Raw genomic sequence first — 22,504 nt, 5'->3', positions numbered from 1 at the left:
GCAGTCACTGGCACCTTAAAATTGTGTTCATTTTGATGACACCTAAAACTATTATTTCAATATTATTTTTTTATAGATGACAACAGCTTTCAGAAATGTTTTTATATGCCTTCAGGCGAAATGGCTTTGGTTCTTAGCATGCATGTCACAACCGATTATTAAATGTCAATCAAATTTGTTTTTCATCTCAGACGCACACAATAACATTCATTGTGAAAAAGCCATTTAAAATGTCATACTACTGCACACAGACAAGCTATGGAGATGTGAGCTGTGTAAACGTCTTTTTTTTTCCTCTACTGTCTTACCTCTCAAAATGAAATAATGCCTGTCATCAACAATGAATGTGAAGAGCTGAAGATTGTACATGGCAGGAGGTGGACCGTTCATCAGCTCGTGTGGAGAAATGCATGCAAGTGTTTTAATCAGCTCCAAAAAACATTTGATGTGTGTGATACAGCGAACAGGCAGTAAGGTAAACAGAGTAGATGTAATTAGATTACATAACACTAGAAGAATGTGCTGTCTTCCCTTCTGTTAGTGTCCACTAAGACCTAAGGACAGTCGGGGAGTTGCTCCCTCTACGCCGTGTTGTGGAAAAGGATGGGCTTGACCATGCCTGAGAGAATCTTGGGCACATGGACACTCACGATCTCTGAGATCATCTCCGGGAAGTTGACATGCATCTGCAGGGACTGAGCTTGGATGAACAGATCGTAGGTGAACTGGTGCAACTTCCTCACAATCTGAGATGAAGAGACAAAAAAAAAAAGAAAAAAAATCTGTGAGAATTTTTGCAACAAAAATGATTAAAAAATAAATAAATAAATGTGTACAGGGTTGAAAAAGAAAACACAGTCTGGCAATAAAAGACATAACAAATGACACTGAAGCCTGTCTTTTGACACGGGCCTTAAGAGATAACATCTTTAAAAGCTAATAGTCAGAGCTCCGCAGTTAGGGTAAAGCCGAAAAGGTTCTCAACCGAAAGTCCTGATCAACTCTGGTCTTCTGTCTGAAGGGCCCTGCCAGACAATCTCTAGCTGCCCTCCATCTCATGAGGCACAAAGCTGAGCATTTAAGTGTAAATCCACAGTGACAGACAAGAGGCTGAAACTGCCGCAACTCAGGAGTTCTTCTGGTCATGCCCATATCAATGAGGTTTCTTCCTTTGTCAAGTCAGTGAAGTATTAAAAGTTCAAACTGCATTTAAGGAGGAAAGTGGTTGGTATACACCCTCTAGTGGTTGCAACTACAGAGGCTCCTCATTCATGACTCATGTTTTAGCTATGTAGGCGTAGTTTTGGTAGTACTACAAATATAGCCACATAGGGCAATAAACTGTTGACTATAACATACACTATGATAAAAATGATTGCTAAAATATTTGATGTCAGATTCTCAGGCCTTCTGAAACCTTTATGTTGATGGTAGTGATAAATATATTTTTAAAAACAGACAGCTCACAGCACATCCTGACATATCCATATGTTGTTCAGATAAAAAAAAGTGTAAAATTAAAATTAATTTCAGGTTCTAGTAACTTTATTTATCTTGGCTACAGGATATTCCCAGATGTTGAAGCTAAATTAATGATGCAAAAGAGAAAAAAAACACATCATGACCCTTTAATTTGGTAACATACATGAAGACATATCTCACAAGTCTGTTGTTTGTAAGTGAGAATACTTTTACCACTTTTCTGGCCTCTACTTCAAATTAAATAATATATAAAAATGGAAAATCACTGTCAGACTGTTCTTCATTAAATCAGATAAAAATACAATTCATCTCATGGTTTTTAAACTGTAAAAGTCTGCTGCTATCGTTCTTTTAAGGTATTTGAATAACAGTCACGTTGACCTGATAAAGAATAAGTGTTTCTAAGAAATAGTTAACTATCCACAGATGGCTGAACCAATAAAAATGATATGCAGCATTATTTCAATGGCACACAATTTTATAGTTCAAATATTAAAAGACAGAACGAAGTCAGTCAATCGACTCAGTCCTTTTATTGTTTTAATTTGCCCTGGATTTTATCTGGACAAATAAAATCTGGTCAGGAACCTGTCTCCCTTCCCAAATAGGACAGAGAGCATGTTTTGTTTCTCTCAACGGTTTGAGTACGGATGGAAAAACTCACAGCGTTTGTGGGTTTAAATGTGAGAAATAAAAGCTAAAACACGGACGTACATGCAGAGCAGCTAAAGTTAGAATAAAATGAAAAATAGCAGGTGTAACACTCCACTGTCTGCTGGCGGAGGCAGTACAGAGACGCTGAAACAGGAATGATATCACCCACAAAGTGGATGTGTAACCCAGGTTATCATTTAGAAAAAAAATACGAAGCTATTACTTATGTCTGGATGTTTGCAACTTCTGTTTGCAAATTAATAAAAATAAATGATTGCTTGAATTTTAAATGTAATAATAATTTTAACTGTAAAAACGTCTTTCCTAGTTAGTTGGGAGGTGCACTTTGATCTCCATTATTTTCTGCTTAAGTAGATCTGTGACACGAACTAAGATGACATTTCTATAAAAGTTCAGTCACAGTATGGTGCGTTTTCATGTGTAATGGAGTGGCGTGTATTACCGACTGGAGGTAGTCCAGCAGCTGCGTGAGCTGAAACAGTCTCTGTGTCCGGGTGGTCTCTCCGCGGTGGCTGGACAAGCGGTCCAGCTCCTTGATGTAGGAGGTCCGCAGCTCATCAAAACAGTGCTGGCTCTTCAGGCCCTCCACTGGCACTGTAACCACAAAGCCAGAACACAACAATAACTCTCACAGACTTTATCCATCCCATCAATTCTCTGAAGTATGGCTGCACTCTAATGTAGTCATATTTCACTTGTTGAGTTGACATTCAAGCTATTTTTTTAGACATAGTCCCAACTGACTCACTGATGCTGAAGAGGACCAGGGCCTTCATGCAGAGGAACTCCTCCTGGGTAACCTTCAGCATGCAGAACCTTTGGGAGAGCACCTTCATCCGCACACAGTGTTCATACATACTGGACACTTGCATCCGCTGGCTGTGTGGAAGGGTCAGGGGAAAAAAAACAGCATGAGAGGGGAAGAAGGAGCACAAAGTGTGACAAAAGATGAAGTGTGAAGCCAGGAGAGGGTTAGACAGAGAGAAATATAGAAAGGAGAAAGACAATTAATGGTATCAGAGACAAGAGTGGAGAAAAAAGAAAAGAAAAAGCAGCCGAGGTGAGGGAAAAAAAATGAGTTAGATGGATAATAGAAAAAGAGAATGACAGAGAGGCAGAGAAAAATGAGGGTCAGCAACAAGGGCAGGCATATCCATTACCATGCAGGTCAGCAGCAGCCCAATAGAGTGACAGAGGTCTAATGCAGGCGGAATGAGTGTTTTGCTAATGTTGCACAAAACACCAGCCAATTGAAAGCTGCTCTGAGGGCCTGTGACCGGCTGCACAATCCTGAGCCTCTTTTTGCACAACACAGTACTGATAAGAGACAGCAGTATTATTTATCTAAATCATGTACAGTGATTGGTAACACAAAACTCTGCGTTCAGTTTTTAAAGTACAAAGAAAAGACAAAAGACGGGAGTGGAAGTGTCAGAAACAGTTTTTGATCGAGGCTGGAAGGTTGCGGTGCAAATCATAACTTATAAAAGTGGAAAAAAAGTAACGTCTAAGTGCTGGAGCGGATCTTGAGAAGTGATGGCTGGTTTTGTAAAGATAAAATGGAATAAATCATCTGAGGTGATCCCTCTGCAGCCACATTTATCATAGCAGCACACTCTTGTTTACGTTCTCGCCTAAAAAGAGACATTGAATCTTCAGTCTTCCTCTGAAAGTCTGTATCCCACTGAGTCTTTCTTTCCAGTCATTTTGACAGGCGAAATCTAATGAAACTAAAATAAACAAAAAAACTCCGTGATTATTACAACTGATTAGGCCCAAACAAACGTTCCTTTGTTTGTTACACACGCAGTGTCGGGTTTGGCAAACTATTCTTAACTTGTGGATGTTAAGTTTCTGGAAAACTTGCTGGGTAAAGTAAAGATTATTTGTGACTTACTCATTGAAGACCAGGTCTGGAGCAAAGTAGAGCATGGAGCTGTTAGTAAGTGTGTAGGACCTCCAGCCCAAAGCAAACACCATCACTCCCATCCACGACAGCTGAATTACTGACATCTGATCATCCACATGGAGGTCCCGGAAACCTGTCAACAACAATCATCTTTATCAAAAGCATAAAACAAGTCGTAAAACATGATACAATAACCATTATCCGCACAATTTAATTCATAAACTACTGATAACAAACAAACAAACACTGCACAGTATTTCCAGGCTGACATTCTTGGCTTATGTAAGAACATATCCCCCTCTAGTGGTTAATACTGGAATAAATTGTTTTGCATGGCACAGAACTCGCTGGAGCACTGTAAGTTAAACTGGTTCAAAATTCCAGCACGATGTCATCTTTTGACTAATGTATTGAGGCTTTGCCCAGTTTTTAGAACAGACTTTAGATACATTTCCTGATTGCTCAATTGGTCATCTGAGTGGCTGTGAAGCTTATTTTACATAAGTGAAGCTCCTTTCTGCGTGATCCTTAAGGCTCGCCGAGTGCTTACTCAATATTGTTGACAACCCAACCTTCCTGTGTTACATTTTGCAGGAGATATAGATGGTTTGTCTGGCGATAAAGTGAACCTGAAACAACTACAACAGCAATTTAATGAACAAGGCCTGTTCATAAACACCTACTTGCATATTGTTACCTTGGCTCACACTCGTTTACCTGGTATTGCCTTGGCCCAGCGTACCACTGTAACCAGCTGTCTTTCCCCCAGCTCGTTGAGGCTGGTAAGCAAGGACGCAGGGCTGTCTGGCTGCGCAGGGTCGTGTCCGGCATTGACCACAGCTGGCTCAATGGCCTGCAGGATGCTGAGCAGGGACAGGCAGGAGCGCATGGTTGGGGGAATACGGAGAGCCAGGGCCTGCGATGCTGCTGAAGATACACAAGCCAGAATGATACACAAACCAGAAGAACAGCAGCAATAAAAGAAAGTATCAAATCTTTTATTGCAAAAGTATTCTCAGTGGTGGGTTAGCGTGATATTTGCGCTTGCGTGCCACTAATCCGTACCACCTTGAGCCCTGGCAGCTGCATTTCCAGACTCCAAGACTACATCTTTCTTCACTGCCCTTTCTTCTTTCTCTCCGTGCCCCCAGGCAGCTGGGTGCAGCTCCTCCTCTCCGTTCCTCGTCTGTCCGGCTCCCTTCAGCCTACGACCTGGTAGTGGCCACACACAATACGAGACAGAGGAGCGAAAAGGAGCCAGGAAGAGTCAATTACAACTTGTTTTGTCTAATTATTAGACAATACATAACTGAGAAAAAAAATGCACCTACTACAAATGGGGCTATATCAAAACCATGTCAGAAAGTTTTTGATCATTGGCCACCAGGGGTGAAAAAAAAAAAATGCTTTTTTTGACCTCTGTTGAAATAAATTTGCAACACTGTATTCAAGCTGGAACAGCTCTGACCAGTGAACGCAAGACATCTAGTCTCACATAATTAGCCTTTTTTTCGACTGCACTTTGCCGGTTCTGGAGAATGGACAGACTGCATCCATATATGTTTCTGTTATGGGGGGGGACCCTTGTTTTTTTGCATTTCTTTCATCTAATCACAGTCATCTTGGAAGTTCAGGATGCAAGCGACATGCCCTTGCAAAATAATGTCATTTTGCTAGCTCGGGGGTTGTTGATGTTTCTTGTTGCTGTCGGGAATTTGAAAATGGTCACACACACAGCAGAAGGGGAGGAGAATGTCAACTGAAATAATCGGCCAATGGCATGTTTATACCAACATTCTCCACGCGGTGAGACAAACTATGAAGTATCCTGACCCCATTAACCAGACACACACTTTTCTTTCTCCCTTATTCTTTACCTTTTAGACTCATCCCCGACATGAAGCACCTTTTTAGGCGACACGAAGCACAGTTTTTCCGCCTCAGTTTGTCGATGGTGCAGTCATTCCGGCTGGCACACAAGTGGTTCTGCTTACCTGGAGGCACACAAAAGTCCTGGAGGATGAGGAGAGCGAGTTCAACAGTGCCTAGGCTTCCACTCATAGCAACGATATGTGGGTGTTTGCTGATAACAAAATAACTGGTCCTTATAAAGTCAGGTCACTGTGCCCTGTCTGCATGAGAGAGCAAGTGGGTGTAAGAAATTAAATCAGTGGACGATTCATTGTGTGTGCGCGCCAGAGTGTGTCTGTGTGTGTCACACCCACCTGCAGCGGCCCTCTTGAAGAATACTTTGCAGCTGCCACAGGTGACCGCTCCATAGTGACAGCCCGAGGCGTCGTCGCCGCACACCTGACACACTCTCCTGTCTGACAAGTACACACCTGGAAAAAAGCCGTCATGCCTGGGCATACAGACAGGCACAAGCATAATGTTGTTATTTATGTTGTTTTTAAAGGATTCAAAAATGGCATACAAACAGTTGTGGCTCTTTTAGCTAGAATAAACCCATCAAAGTATGAAGGCAGACAGTCCAACAAACATTAACATAAAACTTGGTTCACTGGGTCTGTCTTTACAGTGTTCAGCTGGCGGTTAGGACATTTAGTGTCCTAATTCCTTAAAACCAATCCATTTACCCCTCATGACTGACTGCATGACAACAAGAAGAGTCACTTTCCAGACAATTAAAACTGAAATTAAAGAATGCCAGAGAGACTTTTTTTTAAAAAATCAGTAACTGCCAATAAAACATCTTCTTCCATCAACAGCAGGTGCCGTATTTCTTGCTTATAGCGACACTGATACATTAACTCATACTGCGTAGACACTTGGGTAGTTCGTCCCAGCACAAATTTCAGAGATTTCTGGAAAGGCGGCGATAAGATGAACTTTGATTCACTTTAGCTTCATGCTGAAACACTTTGTTGGCCAAGGCCAGCTGGAGCACATGGGGCTGTTAGAGCACACATGATTTATTGCTGAGCAGAAACTGAACACACTGGGCTTCTACAATGTATCAATGGAAGTAATAACCATATAACATAATAAACAGGTTTTTTGCATGGCGAAGTCCAAAGATGCCCTGTGGCCCTTTAAAGATATGTAAAGAAATTAAGTATGAAATCCAGTTAAACAGTGCACCTTCCATTATAACTGAAATTTTTAATAATCACACTACTCTAATAGAAAATGACAAAAGGCTTGATGGAAGCCACCACACACACGCTGCAACTGCCCTTTTGTTTCAGGTTGGAGACATATGAGAAAGATGAGTGTGAATGAGTGGCACAAAAGAACGTGTGTGGCAGCTCTGCTCTCCTGACCTGCTACAAATGAAAGGAAAGTTTCAACAAATCGTTCAAATCTGGTATTTACCTGAAAGTGCGATCTGTGCAATCCACCCAAACTGAAGGTTCAGTCTTGATAGTGGAAAAACTGGTTTGCGCTTGAGGAGTTGCGCTTGAGTAACTTTCCACTTGGCCATAGCTTTGTGCCATCGCTGGCCGTATACCACCTCTACCACCCTGATCACTCCTGCTGTACCAGGCACAGTGACATTCCTGCCTGGATCCAAGGGAGATTTGCCCGCAATTACAATATTTACGCAACAAATTATGTCCGCCGGATTCGCCTCTTTGTGGCTCGGATCGGTCGCTGAATGCGCGCTCATTTGCGCACCATACACCCGGGGACTCTCTATATAGGCTTGAATTGGCAGAGTAGGCAGGATACGATTTCCAAGGTACGACCTCAGCCACAAGAGACGGCGCGGACAGCTCTGCCACCGGGTTCATGAACAGATTTGATTCCTTGCAGACATATCTGGATATCACCGAGCCACGCGTCAGCGTTTGCGCGCTGTCCATTTCGCCCGATCTGAACAGATCCATGCAGCTCACCTGCTCTATGTCATGACACACTTCCCCAAAGTCGTCCTCTCTAAGACTACTCTCACTCGGGATGTATCTGCTGCCTCCTGAGTTGATATGTCCAGCCGTCCCTAACTCCGGCACTCCGCGGTAACTCTTTCCCACAGTAGGATCGCAGTCTGCAAAGGCGCTGCTGGAGCACTGGTTCATGTTATTATTATTGAGCGGAGCGGAAACTGAATCCAAACCCAAAGACACTGACACTGCTTTACTCAGCTCAGAAGTCGGGCACGCGTAGATATCGGCAGTATCCAACCGATCCCTCTCATTCATTATAAAAAGGTTTGATGTATCTTGTATGTCGGACAAGCTCGAGCGAAAGGCCATCTCCGGCTCACGTCTTGGAGTTAACGCAGTGCGCTGGGGCACAGAGAACAAACAAAACAAGACTTTCCAGGCGAGAAAACGCCTACCCAATGAGACGCCACTCGGGTGTCTCAGCAGATGGGTAATTCAGATCAGTCGACGACGTAGGTTGCACAAGGGAAGGACGTCCCGTCAATCTCGTCCACGAAAGAAGGACTAGTGAACTTTTCCTGTCCCCATTTCCAACGCTTTAGCTTCTTCCCACGTAACTGAAATGCACATCATGAGTAACTGATAGAAATCGCGCAAGAGGACGTTGACCTTTGACAAGTCAACCGGTTTAGTGAACTGGCCCGACTGTAACTTATTAGTTCAATTGAAAACCTCCAGTTGCTGGGTGCAAAAAAAAAAAAAAAAAAAAAAAAAAAAAAAGTACGCATGTCTCGCGAGAATAGCCACGAGCACTGTACTATAGCACACCATTGTACGACAGGTTGCTGCCCTGCTTCTCAGTGGTACCTTGAGTTATGGCTGTTTCCTGCTTATTTTAGTCATGAGCTCGCTTGTAACGTCTAACTCACACAAACAATTGTAAATGCAGGATAAGTATAGCCTGAATAAGGCGGGCTGCACAACCACTGATTTTCAAACAGACAAATAAAGATGTAAAATATATTTAGCCTGGTATAGGGGTCAGCAACAAGACAAGGGTGTAGAAAAGTCAACTGACTTTCTGAAGACTTTTATATTTGATTACATTATTTAACTATTATCCAGTAAAAAAAAAAGAAATAAAAAAAAGGACAAACATGATTTTTTTGTTAGACAGTCGTTGCTGAGCTGTTTAAACCCTCTTTTACGCAGGGAGTGAGAATTCACTCATGCAGTGACAGGAGATGAAGTTAGAGTTCACCAGGAGCAGTGTAACTTTTTATTTACTGTTTATTCATATTACACACTTGTATCTGAACGTGATAATTGGCGAGTTTGCTTCATTAGGCCTGTTGAAGGTGAAAGTCTCAGGAATGCACACAGCAAACTGATTGTGTTTCTCTGCATTTTATTTCTGAGAGAAAGAAAAAAGGATTTCACATTTAGTTGGAATGATAACAATTGCCTTAAATATCATTGCTTCAATTAATCAACATTGATAAGTTTTTCAATAGGGCACACTGAAAATGCAATTGTGTGTAATCAGACCTGACAAGGACAACAGCAAACCTTTTCATAAATGAGAGCAATATGTTTGTTTTTTTCCCCTGTGAAATTAAAAATGTATTTCCAAGGACAGTTGTCATTTGTTTTAGTCACTTGTTTACCAATGAAATCATATCATGAACATCAAAGCACAAGAACATATAGTGTATAATATAATTTGTCATCATATTCAAACAGTTATTTCAGGTTGACTTACTATTTTTGATAATCTGTGTCTGTATTACTACACTACAATCTCTCAGTGTGTCCATTTCTTCATCTACCCTGATCTCGCCTTCAGTCTGAGAGGGCCAGCAGCAGATTGCTTCACATGGACTCAAATTCATCAATGCGTTGCTTAGTGTTGCCCTGACGTATCTGACGAAGGGTCTTGTATTTGTCACGGCCCGCTTTCACATTCTCAGCATGTATCAGGTCATTGTGGGTCTTTTTGCTCTCGTCTACAGCTCCAGCCAGCTCAGCGCTCAGGAACTGAAAAAGAACACAAACATACAGTGAATAAAATCCTCTTACCTGAGACCAAGGGACTATTCAGATGCCTCATCCCTCTCCCCTACACTCCCCTTAATCCCATCTGGAAACACTCTATTGTCCATAGTTATTAAGTCCATTTTTGTGTTGAGTCATCTGTACCACATCAAATCTTGTTTATGGCTGTGAGACAGACACCATGCATGAGATTTGCAACTTGAATGGAACCAAAAGAATGATAATGTCGCATCAGTGTTTAATTATGCACTTATTTCTGGTGAAAAACAATTTGTTTTGTTAATTAAGCTGACATCTTTTCTGGAGAGTCAAAACCTTTGTATAACTTTGTCAACAAACAGCACAGAGAAAGAACCAAAACACTTTGCAAATCTTTAACAAAACAACAGAGTAGAAAGTGTGATAAAGTCCCAAGTATGGAGGAGGTCAGGTGTAGTTGGACGGAACAAACACAAGACTTTCACCTGCTTGTCTGGTATTCAAGTCTGTGAGAAAGCAAAAGTCAATGTGGGTATCTTTTAGGTCATTTTTGTAAGTAAGGTACAAAACGTATTTAACTTATTAAAGTTACTTCAAGTAACTTGTGTAGCATGTAATGCAACATACCTAAAATGACCTTTTTTTTTTTTTTTTTTTTAACCCAAACCATGACGTTTTTCTAAATCTAATCACATGGTTTTTGGGGGTCAAACCTATAGCACCTACACACACCCTCACACCTACAGGGGAAGCAAAACGTGACATTGATGATCGTGTTGTCTACTGACAGGTGTATCAAACACCAGATTCCCCATCTTAGTTATCCTGCTAGCATGCAAACAGTTACTAACAGTGAAAGTCATTATAATTCATTGATTGGTATGGGTATCATTAATGTTAATTAATATTTCAGTCTGGACTAAAATGGTGGAGTGCATAGCAAACAGCTGACATGGTTCATAGAGCAACGGAGCCAGAAATGTATTGACATGAGGGAAGTTTGTTCCTCACTTTAATGCAGTCTTGTTTTGTTGGATCTATCATCTACAGTACTCAAGAAAACTGGCCATTTACTTACTCTCATTAGTTTCAGCACTTAGCCGGGGTGATTTCTAATTTACAGAACACTATTCACAGATCCTGAAGCTTTTTAATTAGAAAACTGATGGCATTTTGTGATTCATTTGTCTGCAGGACAGGACTCCAGGACTGTTAACCTCCATCTGGACATGACCTCTGACCAGAAAGTGATAAAGAGATAGGCAGACTGTTTAATAGGACATCTGCCTACCTGATCTTACCTTGAGATTATTCTGCAGTCTCTGGTTCTTCTGAGCCTCTGTGACTCTCTCCTCCTCGCTGCGATCTCGGACCATGCCTGGATAATTCAGCTCAGCGCTCGCCTCTGCACTGCTCTCGTCCGTTTCGTCGTGCTCGTGCATGTGAGGATGGACTGAATTCTGGATGTGGACACCCGTGACTTTAGTCTTCAGCTCCTCTTTGGTTCGTTCCAAATCAGCTTCTACCGTCACCGCCTGTCAACACACACGACTTGCAGTGAAGCGCTGTGGTTGGATATTTATATAAAAGTGGCCCTGTACATTTCTTCGAGAAATTGATATTGCCTGTTCGAAACATGGGACAGCCCATTCCAACCTTACAGAAAAAAACACATGCATTTCCCATGTTTTTCACATGGGACACGTGATTACATGTATCACATATGTTTACCACATGTTCAGCATTTGATAACATAAGGAAAATAAGTGGAAATGTTTTCACATGGGAATCTACATGGGCTTCACACATTACACCATGAAAATGTTCCAAAACCACGTTTCACATGTGCACAATCACGTGTGCTCACGAGTTTTTTTCACGTGAAATTCACGTGATTTGTCTGCAAGCAAAAAAGCTCTGTGCCACGACACTAAACTAAATAAATTGTCTTTTTGAGAATAAAGGATAGCAGGATGGTCTTTAGTGACATCTGACATTTTTACCTCTACATGTATTTAAAGGAGCTTTAGAAACTGTATCTTTCGTTCTCTGTGAACATTAGCGAATACATAAATAAAAACAACACGATGGTGAGTCATTTAAGCAAGCAAGCCTTCCATTTCCTGTTAAATCCCTTTAGTATTGCACTCACTACATAGTTGTCTTGTATGAATAGTTATTTCTCAGCATTAAGTTGTGCGCCAACAGTCTCCAACTTCATTAGAAAACAGAAATAATAAGTACAGTGAACCCTCGCTATAACGCGGTTCACCTTTCGCGGTCTCGCTGCTTCACGGATTTGCATCGTGCATTGTGTTCTGCATTCTGATTGGCTAAACAGTCTCTCCGCTTCTTCTCTACCTGTTTGTCAATAACGTTGCGGTTTAATATGTACACGTACGTAAAACAGCTTGCCAAATTTAAGTTTGCAAATTCTCTTGCAATTTCAAGTTTCTCTAAAACCCATAATGTCGACAAAACGTTCTGCACCGACAAAGGCACTTGCGGCAGTGAAATACACGTGAGTCACTATTTGTCCTACTGTACTTTGTATTTTTTTTCATAATCATTTTTCATTTCCTCCCGTTCTAATCCAATGACTCGGGTCGCAGTGGGGCGGTGCTGATCTCAGCAATTTGAAGCCTTCACTTCGTATTGATGATTAAAATTATTATTTTACAGTACAGTAGTTATTTGTAAAAAAAACATTTATACAGTACTTTTATTTGTTAAACAAATGCTTGGGCCTGTAAAAAGGTTTTGTTCTTTGGTTTCAATGTATTATGGAGTATTTCAGTGTATATTTTACCCAGAACTAGTGTTAGAAATCCCTCTTTGCTCATGTTTGATTAATCCTTTCTCTCTTTTGTGGTTCTTTCTTTCATTCACACTCACCCTTTTCTGCCATCTTTTTGCCTCGTCGTCCTTTATCTTCTTGGCGTCTTCCAGCTGTGAGATCTTAGAGGTAAGATCTGCTAGCTCAGTGGCCTATACAACCGTGGACACAAATGGAAAGAGAGTTAAGAGTGCTCCTGATCTCAGGTCATTGTGCTCTGGTTGTGCGTGCAACTGTGTCAGAGAGTGTGAGTGTGAGTGTGTGAGTGAGTGAGTGAGTGAGTGTGTGTGTGTGTGTGTGTGTGTGTGTGTGCGCGCGGATGTGTGTGCATGTGCAATATACTGCATGTTTATAAGCAGCACTAGTGCTCAGGTTGATGTCTTTCAACTGAAACTGATCTATTTTTCTGTCAAAGAAAATAATGAATTTAATGAACAGAATTGTTTCTGACTTTGATGACTTAATCTACGAGTCACAGCAACAATGTAAGTGAATTGAACTTTACGATTTTCAATGCTTTATGTTAAGAGGACATCCACTTAAAATGAATGAAAAGGTGTGGTGCATGAATAACTACCAAGCTTTCCTGGTTCTTGATCTGGGTTTTAGAATGGTGTAGCAGGGCTGCTTTCGCCTCCACCGCAGCTCTGCGGTCCTTGTCCAGGCGCTCTGCCTCCTTCTGAGCAATTGTTCTCTCCTTCTCTAACTCGAGCGCTCTACGAGTCTGCTCCTCCAGCTCTGAAATGCCCATGCCCAAAAAACACATCCAACACACGCCCATCAAACACATCCCAACATGTCCACATACTATAAGCTTTACAGCAACCCTGAAGTCAGAAATGTATTGAGATATCAAGCTATACTTTAACAGAATTAAATAAAGCAAAAGTTAAGAAACATTTGTATTCAGAAAGTTGTCAGACCATCTTGAGCTCTTTTTGTCTGTTCTTCAATCTGTCTCAATCTCTCCATCAGCTCCATGGTCTCATGAGCAATCTTCTCTGTTTCCTTCTCAGCGTTTTCTCGCTTTTTTTTCTCACTCTCGAGCAGAGCCCTGACAGGAGAATTGTGCATAAATACACATCTGAAAAAAAAACTTTATCTCCTGACAGCTCTTTCTTAAAGCAGCAAAGCAGCGAGAACACAGTGTAAACTGTGAAAAATAAGCCTTCATTATTTTGCCCTTCCTTACCTCTCCTTTTGCCTCTTGTTCTTCTCCTCCCTGGCTTGGGCCTTCATCTGCTGCACCTCGATGGTGTCAGGTTTACGTCTGCGCATGTACAGGTCATGATTCCCCATGCACAACGCCAGGATGCGTTTGTTGATGCGAAGACGAGGCACATAGAAAACAAAGTCCTGGATCAAACAAGAATCAGCGTCAGTGATTGCCCAAGGGTTGATTTCTGATGCGTCATTAGTACATATGATCTGTTTTACAGTTAAACATGGTTTAAAATAATCCAAAAGGATACATTTGTTTTTTTTTAAATGTCATTAATTTCCCCTAAACTCTTGGAGTAAACTCCTTAAGTCTGTGCATGCAGTCAGAAGGCAAGTTGGACCGAGGGACTAAACTAATGTTTGCAAATGAGATCAAGTAGCAGCTGCTCTCATTACACTGCTTGCTGTAATTTATGTATTTGGACAATTTTCACCAGTTACTAAAATACAGGATTTTCTCACACCTCCTGTTTACGGCCCCCGTGAACAAATATGAGCAGACATATCTTTGAAGACGTATTATATCTGTAGGATATTGTACGTAGTTGTGAAAATGTTTACCTAAAAGCTGCTAATGCTCAATAAATTGAGAAGGAACTCTAGGCAGGCCACTCAACAGAGACGGCCCTCCTTGCTGTCTCTGAGCAGCTTCACACTGCTAGAGCAGCCTCTGTCCTCTGTCCTGATCCTTCTTGACCTTTCCGCTGCATTTGACACAGTGAACCATCAGATCCTTCTTTCCTCCCTTCAGGACCTCGGTGTCTCAGGCTCTGCTCTCTCCCTTTTCTCATCCTACCTCAACGACCGCACTTACCGGGTAACTTGGAGAGGATCTGTGTCTGAACCTTGTCCTCTCACTACTGGTGTCCCTCAAGGCTCCGTCCTGGGTCCCCTCCTCTTCTCTCTGTACACCAACTCTCTCGGCTCTCTCATTCACTCGCATGGCTTTTCCTACCGCAGCTATGCTGATGACACCCAACTGATCCTCTCTTTTCCCCGATCTGAAACACAGGTAGCCGCACCAATCTCCGCCTGTCTGACTGACATCTCTCAGTGGATGTCCTCACACCACCTGCAAATTAACCATGACAAGACTGAACTACCTTTCCTTCCAGGGAAAGGTTCTCCCACCCTCGACCTGACTATTATTTTTTAATTTCACTTTATTAATCCCCGAGGGGAAATTTCTTCACTACAGCAGGGGGGCTCTCAGGGGGGAGCTGCTGCAACAGGCTGCCACTAGCGCGGCGCCAGGTAACCTGACCTGAGGTGCATGTTTTTGGATGATGGGAGGAAGCCGGAGAACCCGGAGAGAACCCACGCAAGCACAGGGAGAACATGCAAACTCCGCACAGAAAGGCCCAGGACCAGATTCGAACCCGGAACCTTTTTGCTGTGAGGCGACAATGCTAACCACTGCACCACCGTGCCACCCGATTACCTTTGACAACTCCGTGTTAGCCCCGACCCTGACTGCTAGGAACCTCGGTGGAACACTGGACAGTCAACTCTCCCTTCCTGACAACAACACGTCCCTGTAGATACATGCTGCACAACATCAGGAGAATACGTCCTCTTCTCACTCAGAAGGCGGCGCAGGTTCTGGTCCAGGTTCTGGTCATCTCAGGTCTGGACTACTGTAACTCCCTCCTGGCAGGTCTACCTGTTAGTGCCATCCGACCTCTTCAGCTCATCCAGAATGCAGCAGCTCGACTGGTCTTTAACCTCCTAAATACACTCCCATTACTCTGCTCCTCCACTCCCTTCACTGGTTACCAGTAGCCGCCCGCTTCCGTTTCAAAACATTGGTACTTGCGTACCGCGCTGTGAACAGATCGGGTCCAGTCTACATCCAGGACATGGTCCAACCTTACACCCCAGCCCGTTCACTCCGCTCTGCTTCTACCAATCGGCTTGTTGCTCCTTCACTGCGAGCTAAACACTCTACGAAATCACGACTGTTTGCTGTCCTGGCTCCTAAATGGTGGAATGAGCTCCCCAACGACATCAGGACAGCAGAAAGTCTGTACATCTTCCGCCGCAAACTAAAAACACACCTCTTCAGACTTTACCTTAAATAGTAGCACTTAAAATGGCATTTACTTATAGCACTTTGTAGTTTGGCTTTCTTGAAGAAATTTGTACTTTCTTGATTCTTGTTGTTCTGGGTTTTGTACCCTCATGGTTGAATGCACTTATTGTAAGTCGCTTTGGATAAAAAATTTAAAAAAAGTCAGCTAAATGAAATGTAATGTAATGGAGCACCTATGTAATCCCATCCACAAGCATTATTAATTGAGTTAAGCTAAAATAAGCTCCTAGTTCAACATACCATGAAGTTGCACAGAAAGGCATTGTGTTTGTCTGACTTAAATTATGTAAAACTACCCTTTAATACAGCCTGGCAGCAGCAAATACATATACTGTGCTTTTTCTGTACAGTAGTTACCACCATTAATACTATTTTTGCATACCGGAGCTTTCTTGTCAATCGGCTTGATGACGAACTTCTTGTCATTGAAGGAAATGTTTCTGATCTCACTCCAGGGGAAACCAATTTTTGGGGTCATCCTGTAAAATATTGGTATTGTTTATCGTATGGTGGTGTCTGGTGAATTGTTAGTACGTTAGCTTGTTAAAAATACAAAATAACACAAGTTGGAGAGCCGACAGTTATTTAGCAGATCTATGAGGCTGAGGCAGTTGTGCTTTGAGCTAAACACTAAAATCAGTGAGTAAACATGCTCACAATGGTGAAAACATGTTCACCATTTCAGTCTGGCATATGAGCATGAAAGAATTTACCAATTAGAACAAGTACCAAAACACAAAGTAGTTTTTGAAGGTTATGTTTGAAAACATTGGACAAAAACTTTCAAAGTCACACAATATCCAAAATCACAGAATCAATCATCTGGGGACAATAAATGTCTGGACAAAATGTAATGGTGATCCATCCAGTAGTTTTAGTGCATTAGCTGGCAGACAAATTTGGATTTATAGAAATCTGAGTTCTTGAGCTGTGACCTACTTGTCCTTTTTGTCATAGATGTTCAGGCCCAGCGCATCCACTCCCAACCACAGCTCGGATCCTTTCTTGTTCTTGATGTTGAAGTAGTTGACCCCATACATCTCCAGGTCCTGGGCTATCTTCAGGTACTCCACCATGGCATCTTCTCTATGGTGTAGAATAGTTCAATGAGATACAAAGCTCCTGTTTATGTAAAAAGTGCATCATTGCTTTCTGTTGTAAGACTGCAGTACCTCAGCAATCCTTTGTGCTCCTGATGCCACACCTGGATTCTTTCCTCCCACTGATTCTTGTTCAGCTTGTGCTGCTCCAAAACCCTGTTTTGTTTAGGGTTTTTTTTTTTTTTCCCAGTAAAGAGGATACCAGTTAGAATTCAGATGAATGAAAAAGGAATTAAGGTTACTACTAATCTGATCAAGATGCACTACCTCTGTGGCAGCAGCTTCTCTCTGGCCAGGTATCCCGGTGCGTGATAATCTACCTTGTAGTCTCCTTGTTTGACCTGAACCGCATACGAGGCCAAGAGCACCGCAGTCTCAGGTGGACAGTAAATGTCATCATTAAGGATACACTCTTTTACCTAAAACAGAGAATAAACACAAACATGCTTGATGTAACACACAAGTCCCTTATTTTCTATGATGTTTTCTTGTGTTGGTGTTAACATGTCTCACAGAGAGAAATGCTATGTCTTCTAATATTTATCTCGTGCACCTGGATCAACTTTTTTGTGCGCATGTACACCCTTACGGAAAACCCATAAGGCTTTACAGATGCTGCGGGAATCACCCTGGAACACTCACTGGTCGTTAAGATGGGTTCAACATTTTGTTTTGACGGATTCCTCACTTATGATTGAGCCTATGGGGCATCCTTCTTACATTAGACACACTATTACTTACATTGTGTCCGCATATTTTTAAAGAAATGTATTATTCCTGTTATGTTAATGCAAATATTGCTTCTGTCATCATTATTATGGCCTTAGCATCGATTTAAAAGGTGTGGCTTCCTTGCATGGTATGAATAACACGTGGTGCCATTCAGGAAATGACTCACAATAACTAGGATAATTCATTATTACAATCCCATGTCTCAGTGGTGCAAAGTGACAACATGAATTCATTTTAAAAAGCCAATTCACTTGTTAACTGATGTACACATCTCCAACCTGCAGAAAGAAGAGGCGCTGCGTTGCTTCCTGGATCAGTTCATCACCGACATCCTCAGGGTAAAACTTTCCCCTGAACTTAATCAACAAAGGGTTGTCCCTCTTAACATCTTGAGCTGTCACCTGGGATTGACATCCCACATCGGAGGGATGCCAGAGGAGTAAATACAGGCTAATTAGTCTTAAAGTATGACAAAGTTGCAGTAGCAGAACCATCATTACAATTGCATCTTCATGCAAATCAAAGGGAGTCAAGTATATCCATCAAGGGATGTAATGGTGCAAACTTTCAGCTCACCCTCTTGTTCAGCTTGAGCCAGGTGGAGAAGCTTTTGCTGTCCTGATACTGAAGGCCAAAGAACCATGTTTCTCGCAGCCCGATCGTCTTCACTATCTACACACATCAAGGAATACGATCACAATCACACGTGTGTCTGTCGAAGCACCTGTTTGATTGTAATGCACAGTGTACCTGGTCAAAAAGCTGTTTGCCAGTCGTGCTGGGCAGAATGGCAAACTCCAGCTCTGCGTCCATGGTTGTAACTCGGACATTTATCTGCCGGAGAAAACACTCACACTCAGATACAGGAGGAAAAGGTCCCCTGCTGTTCATTCATCTGTGTTTCTGGAGAAGCATCAAGGAGCAACAACTGGGTGGGAAAAAAAAGAGCACTACCAATTCTGTAATAACATTGTTTGTTTTTTTGAAACGATGCTACATTTGTTGGTTTCTTTGACAGCAAAATGACCAAAAAGAGTGTTCCTTACATTCTTCTGTTCAACCAGGAGCATCCAATCGCAAGAGGTTGGTGGGGACTATAATCAAAAAATGAAGCCCACAGTGTATTTTAGAACATAAGGTTCGTTCCATGATGCATAAGTATTAATGATGGGTCAAAACAGTGACACCATACACAGAACATATTTTCAGTTGTTGGTACAAACTGACTTTTAAAATAAAATTTAAAAAAAAGCAACATAGAGGAGAAATTGTTTGCTCCATTTTTCATAAACCTTTCAAAAAATGTGTTAAGGTTTTTGTTATTTATTATAACTCATAATAATATTAATGTAGCACAGTTGTTAGTCTTGCTAACACAATGTTTCAATTAGTACTTCTAAAAACTGAGAAAGGAAAGCTTAATTTTGCTGTTTTGTTCGATGAGACAACACTGCAATGATTCCAGGAACACTAAGGCAACAAATCAGAAACATCTGGCTTACAGACATTGCATCTTGATATGTGCTGCCCTAACGTTACTTATAAAGTTTAAGAACTATAGAATAATACCTTCTAATCAGAGCAGGTTCACAAATTTCAGTCAAGTTGGAATATAAATGTTGAAACCACCCATGCCATACAATGAAAATCAATACATATACAGTGTACGAAAGCTACTTACAGTTGACATTTGTCTTTTTCTTTTCTGTAGCCGCGACACTTCTTCAGAAAGGAGCCTATAGTAGCTTTTTCTCTGCACAGTCATATGAAACTGCTTGCAATACCTACAAGGATTATACTGAATGAGAATGGACCATTGTATTGTTCCCAAGCACTTCTCGTCTGGTTAATCTTATGGCAGCCCCGGCCAAAATGTTTTAAAGAGGCAGCCCTTCACTTTCTGTGAACACTTCTCCTTCAAAACTGATTAGTTTTTGACTGTGTATCATTTATGTAGACAGGATTTTTGTTTCTCAAACTTATGAAGAGACAAAATCAACAATAACGCAGCAGCACCTTATGTTCCTGTGGCCGTGAAGGTGCCATTTAAAGATTATAATCTAACAATCCTTTCAATTGATGTTCAAAGCAGATGTTGTTATGGCATACAGTGAGTTGGGGTTTAATATGGAGGTGATTACTTCACCAGCAAATAAACCTCAGTGAGGAAAACATGTTGAATTAGTGCATTTATTTATTTTCCTTGATTGTTAAAAAGTAACTTTAAAGTATCAAGAGTAAATTATCTTCAGCTCTACAAATACAGAACTAAAGATGTTTTGTATGGAGTATGAATTTGAGCTACTTGGACTTCACTTGGACTTTCTCGTTTTATATTTCTAGGGGCTTTGGGCTTTCTTAGCTTCAGATCATGGCAAGACTGAACGTTTCTGAAGAGGCAGTGCAGGGCACTCCATAATGCTTTGCAGGAAGTAGAGCTGTTATAATTATGGTGCAATCAAGCAGACCAAAAGTGACCACACTGTCAGAAGATCAATACATCAAGCCATAGAAAAATGTCTCAGTCTACAAATTTAACACAATTTGTTAAATAAAGAATGCAAAACTTAAAAACACGCAAAAGTCCAAATGCTTGACTAAGACATACCAGCATTTCACAGAGGCTGATGGACAAAAGTCCTTTTTACTAACTGATTTGAGTTAGAGATTGTAAGGAGACAGCAGGAGACAAAAAGATCAAACCCACAGTGAAATATGATGGTGAGAACATTCAAGTTTGTTTTGTGTTCTGTGCAGTTAGACACTTGCACCGAACAGGCTCCATTCTTCAGAGACAGGCTCCACTGTCTGCTTTGCATCTTTGAGTGGATTGATAGTCCAGCAGGACAAAGAGCCCAAACACACTTTGAAGCTTTGGAGGACTACATGAAGACCAGACAACGGTCACTATCCTCCACAGTCACCTGATTTCAGCCCAACTAAACAATTATAACTTGAACTAACTTGAAGACTGAGTGGGCCAAACATCGAGTCAGCTTGAGTACTGTTGCTGCCATAAAAGCAAGATTCATATACAGTGCTGTGAAAAACAAGGGAGAAAAAAAATCCAAACCGACATGGCCCTGTGTGAAAAAGTGTTTGCCCCCTCCTGTTAAAACATAACGTAACCCTCGTGTTGTCCTCGGGTCAAAATGACCCGCAGCTGTGTTCAACCAAGTTCTATTTTATTTCTATATTTTTATATTTTTCAGGATCATTGGTCATCATTCTTTAAAGAAACCCTCACAGCCTCCTTGTCACCAATGATCCCAAAAAACATGAAAATAAAATAAAACTTGGTTGAACACAGCTGCGGGTCATTTTGACCCAAAGACAACACAAGGGTTAACTGTGGTTTATCACACCTGAGTTCAATTTCTCTAGCCACACCCAGGCCTGATTACTGCCACACCTGTTCTCAACCAAGAGATCACTTAAATAGGACCTGCCTGACAAAGTGAAGTGGACCAAAAGATCCTCAAAAGATAGACATCATGCCGCGATCCAAAGAAATTCAGGAACAAATGAGAAAGAAAGTAATTGAGATCTATCAGTCTGGAAAAGGTTATAAAGCCATTTCTAAAGCTTTGGGACTCCAGCGAACCACAAAGAGAGCCATTATCCACAAATGGAGAAAACATGGAACAGTGGTGAACCTTCCCAGGAGCGGCCGGCCGACCAAAATTACCCCAAGAGCGCCACGACGACTCATCCGAGAGGTCACAAAAGACCCCACAACAACATCCAAAGAACTGAAGGCCTCACTTGCCTCAGTTAAGGTCAGTGTTCATGACTCCACCATAACAAAGAGACTGGGCAAAAATGGCTGCATGGCAGAGTTCCAAGACGAAAACCACCACTGAGCAAAAAGAACATTAAGGCTCGTCTCATTTTTGCCAGAAAACATCTTGATGATCCCCAAGACTTTTGGGAAAATGCTCTGTGGACTGATGAGACCAAAGTTGAACTTTTTGGAAGGTGTATGTTCCATTACATCTGGCGTAAAAGTAACACTGCATTTCAGAACAAGAACATCATACCAACAGTAAAATATGGTGGTGGTAGTGTGATGGTCTGGGGCTGTTTTGCTGCTTCAGGACCTGGAAGACTTGCTGTGATAAATGGAACCATGAATTCTACTGTCTACTAAAACATCCTGAAGGAGAATGTCCGGCCGTCTGTTCGTGACCTCAAGCTGAAGCCAACTTGGGTTCTGCAGCAGGACAATGATCCAAAACACACCAGCAAGTCCACCTCTGAATGGCTGAAGAAAAACAAAATGAAGACTTTGGAGTGGCCTAGTCAAAGTCCTGACCTGAATCCTATTGAGATGTTGTGTCATGACCTTTAAAAAGGCGGTTGGTGCTGGAAAACGTGTGGCTGAATTACAACAACTCTGCAAAGATGAGTCTGCCAAAATTCCTCCACAGCTGTAAAAGACTCATTGCAAGTTATTGCAAACGTCTTTGCAGTTGTTGCTGTTAAGGGTGGCCCAACCGGTTATTAGGTTTAGGGGGCAAACACGTTTTCACACAGGGCCATGTGGGTTTGGATTGTTTTTTTTCTCCCTTAAAA

At 41.7% G+C, this 22,504-nt stretch overlaps 2 protein-coding genes across 5 annotated transcripts; both read right to left on the bottom strand.

Moving 5' to 3' along the window:
- Positions 1–556: 556 nt before the first annotated feature.
- LOC138619966 (progesterone receptor-like) lies at positions 557–8,667 on the bottom strand. Of its 4 annotated transcripts, none has more exons than XM_069696805.1 (9): positions 7,403–8,667; positions 6,292–6,428; positions 5,944–6,060; positions 5,132–5,278; positions 4,784–4,993; positions 4,055–4,199; positions 2,906–3,036; positions 2,600–2,751; positions 557–746 (listed from the first exon to the last, which is right to left on the bottom strand). In XM_069696805.1, the coding sequence occupies exons 1-9, from the start codon at positions 8,281–8,283 to the stop codon at positions 582–584; spliced, it is 2,085 nt and encodes a 694-aa protein (XP_069552906.1). In that variant the 5' UTR covers positions 8,284–8,667; the 3' UTR covers positions 557–581. The 4 variants fall into 4 exon arrangements, with proteins under 4 accessions (XP_069552906.1, XP_069552909.1, XP_069552907.1 ...); XM_069696808.1 differs by having other exon boundaries at positions 4,784–4,990; XM_069696806.1 differs by having other exon boundaries at positions 5,135–5,278.
- Positions 8,668–9,786: 1,119 nt separating this feature from the next.
- On the bottom strand, positions 9,787–19,694 carry LOC138619981 (moesin-like). Its single transcript, XM_069696846.1, has 14 exons — positions 19,611–19,694; positions 18,680–18,763; positions 18,506–18,601; positions 18,208–18,330; positions 17,465–17,616; positions 17,270–17,353; positions 17,037–17,183; positions 16,480–16,576; positions 13,977–14,140; positions 13,708–13,838; positions 13,362–13,522; positions 12,844–12,936; positions 11,250–11,483; positions 9,787–9,951 (listed from the first exon to the last, which is right to left on the bottom strand). Exons 1-14 carry the CDS (start codon positions 19,692–19,694, stop codon positions 9,787–9,789), a joined length of 1,815 nt encoding a protein of 604 aa, XP_069552947.1.
- Positions 19,695–22,504: the final 2,810 nt, after the last annotated feature.

This window comes from Brachyistius frenatus, unplaced genomic scaffold, assembly GCF_029030835.1.
Source record: "Brachyistius frenatus isolate BFR_SWC_R1_liver_20210118 unplaced genomic scaffold, ASM2903083v1 Contig_22, whole genome shotgun sequence".
Lineage (NCBI taxonomy): Eukaryota > Metazoa > Chordata > Actinopteri > Embiotocidae > Brachyistius > Brachyistius frenatus.
The sequence above is the reverse complement of the archived record's forward strand: the minus strand, read 5'-3'. Positions and strand labels throughout refer to the sequence as shown.

What these genes read in the sequence shown, in the direction of transcription:
- LOC138619981 (XM_069696846.1), bottom strand. Translation starts at nt 19,694, where the DNA reads ATGACTGTGCAGAGAAAAAGCTACTATAGGCTCCTTTCTGAAGAAGTG. An exon ending in GCAAACAGCTTTTTGACCAG is followed by an intron (nt 18,602 to 18,679) that starts GTACACTGTGCA and finishes TGATGTGTGTAG; the next exon opens with ATAGTGAAGACGATCGGGCT. An exon ending in GACAAAAAGAGCTCAAGATG is followed by an intron (nt 13,523 to 13,707) that starts GTCTGACAACTT and finishes TGGGCATTTCAG; the next exon opens with AGCTGGAGGAGCAGACTCGT.
- LOC138619966 (XM_069696805.1), bottom strand. Translation starts at nt 8,283, where the DNA reads ATGGCCTTTCGCTCGAGCTTGTCCGACATACAAGATACATCAAACCTT. An exon ending in CTTCAAGAGGGCCGCTGCAG is followed by an intron (nt 6,061 to 6,291) that starts GTGGGTGTGACA and finishes GTGTGCCTCCAG; the next exon opens with GTAAGCAGAACCACTTGTGT. An exon ending in AGCTGCCAGGGCTCAAGGTG is followed by an intron (nt 4,994 to 5,131) that starts GTACGGATTAGT and finishes GTGTATCTTCAG; the next exon opens with CAGCATCGCAGGCCCTGGCT.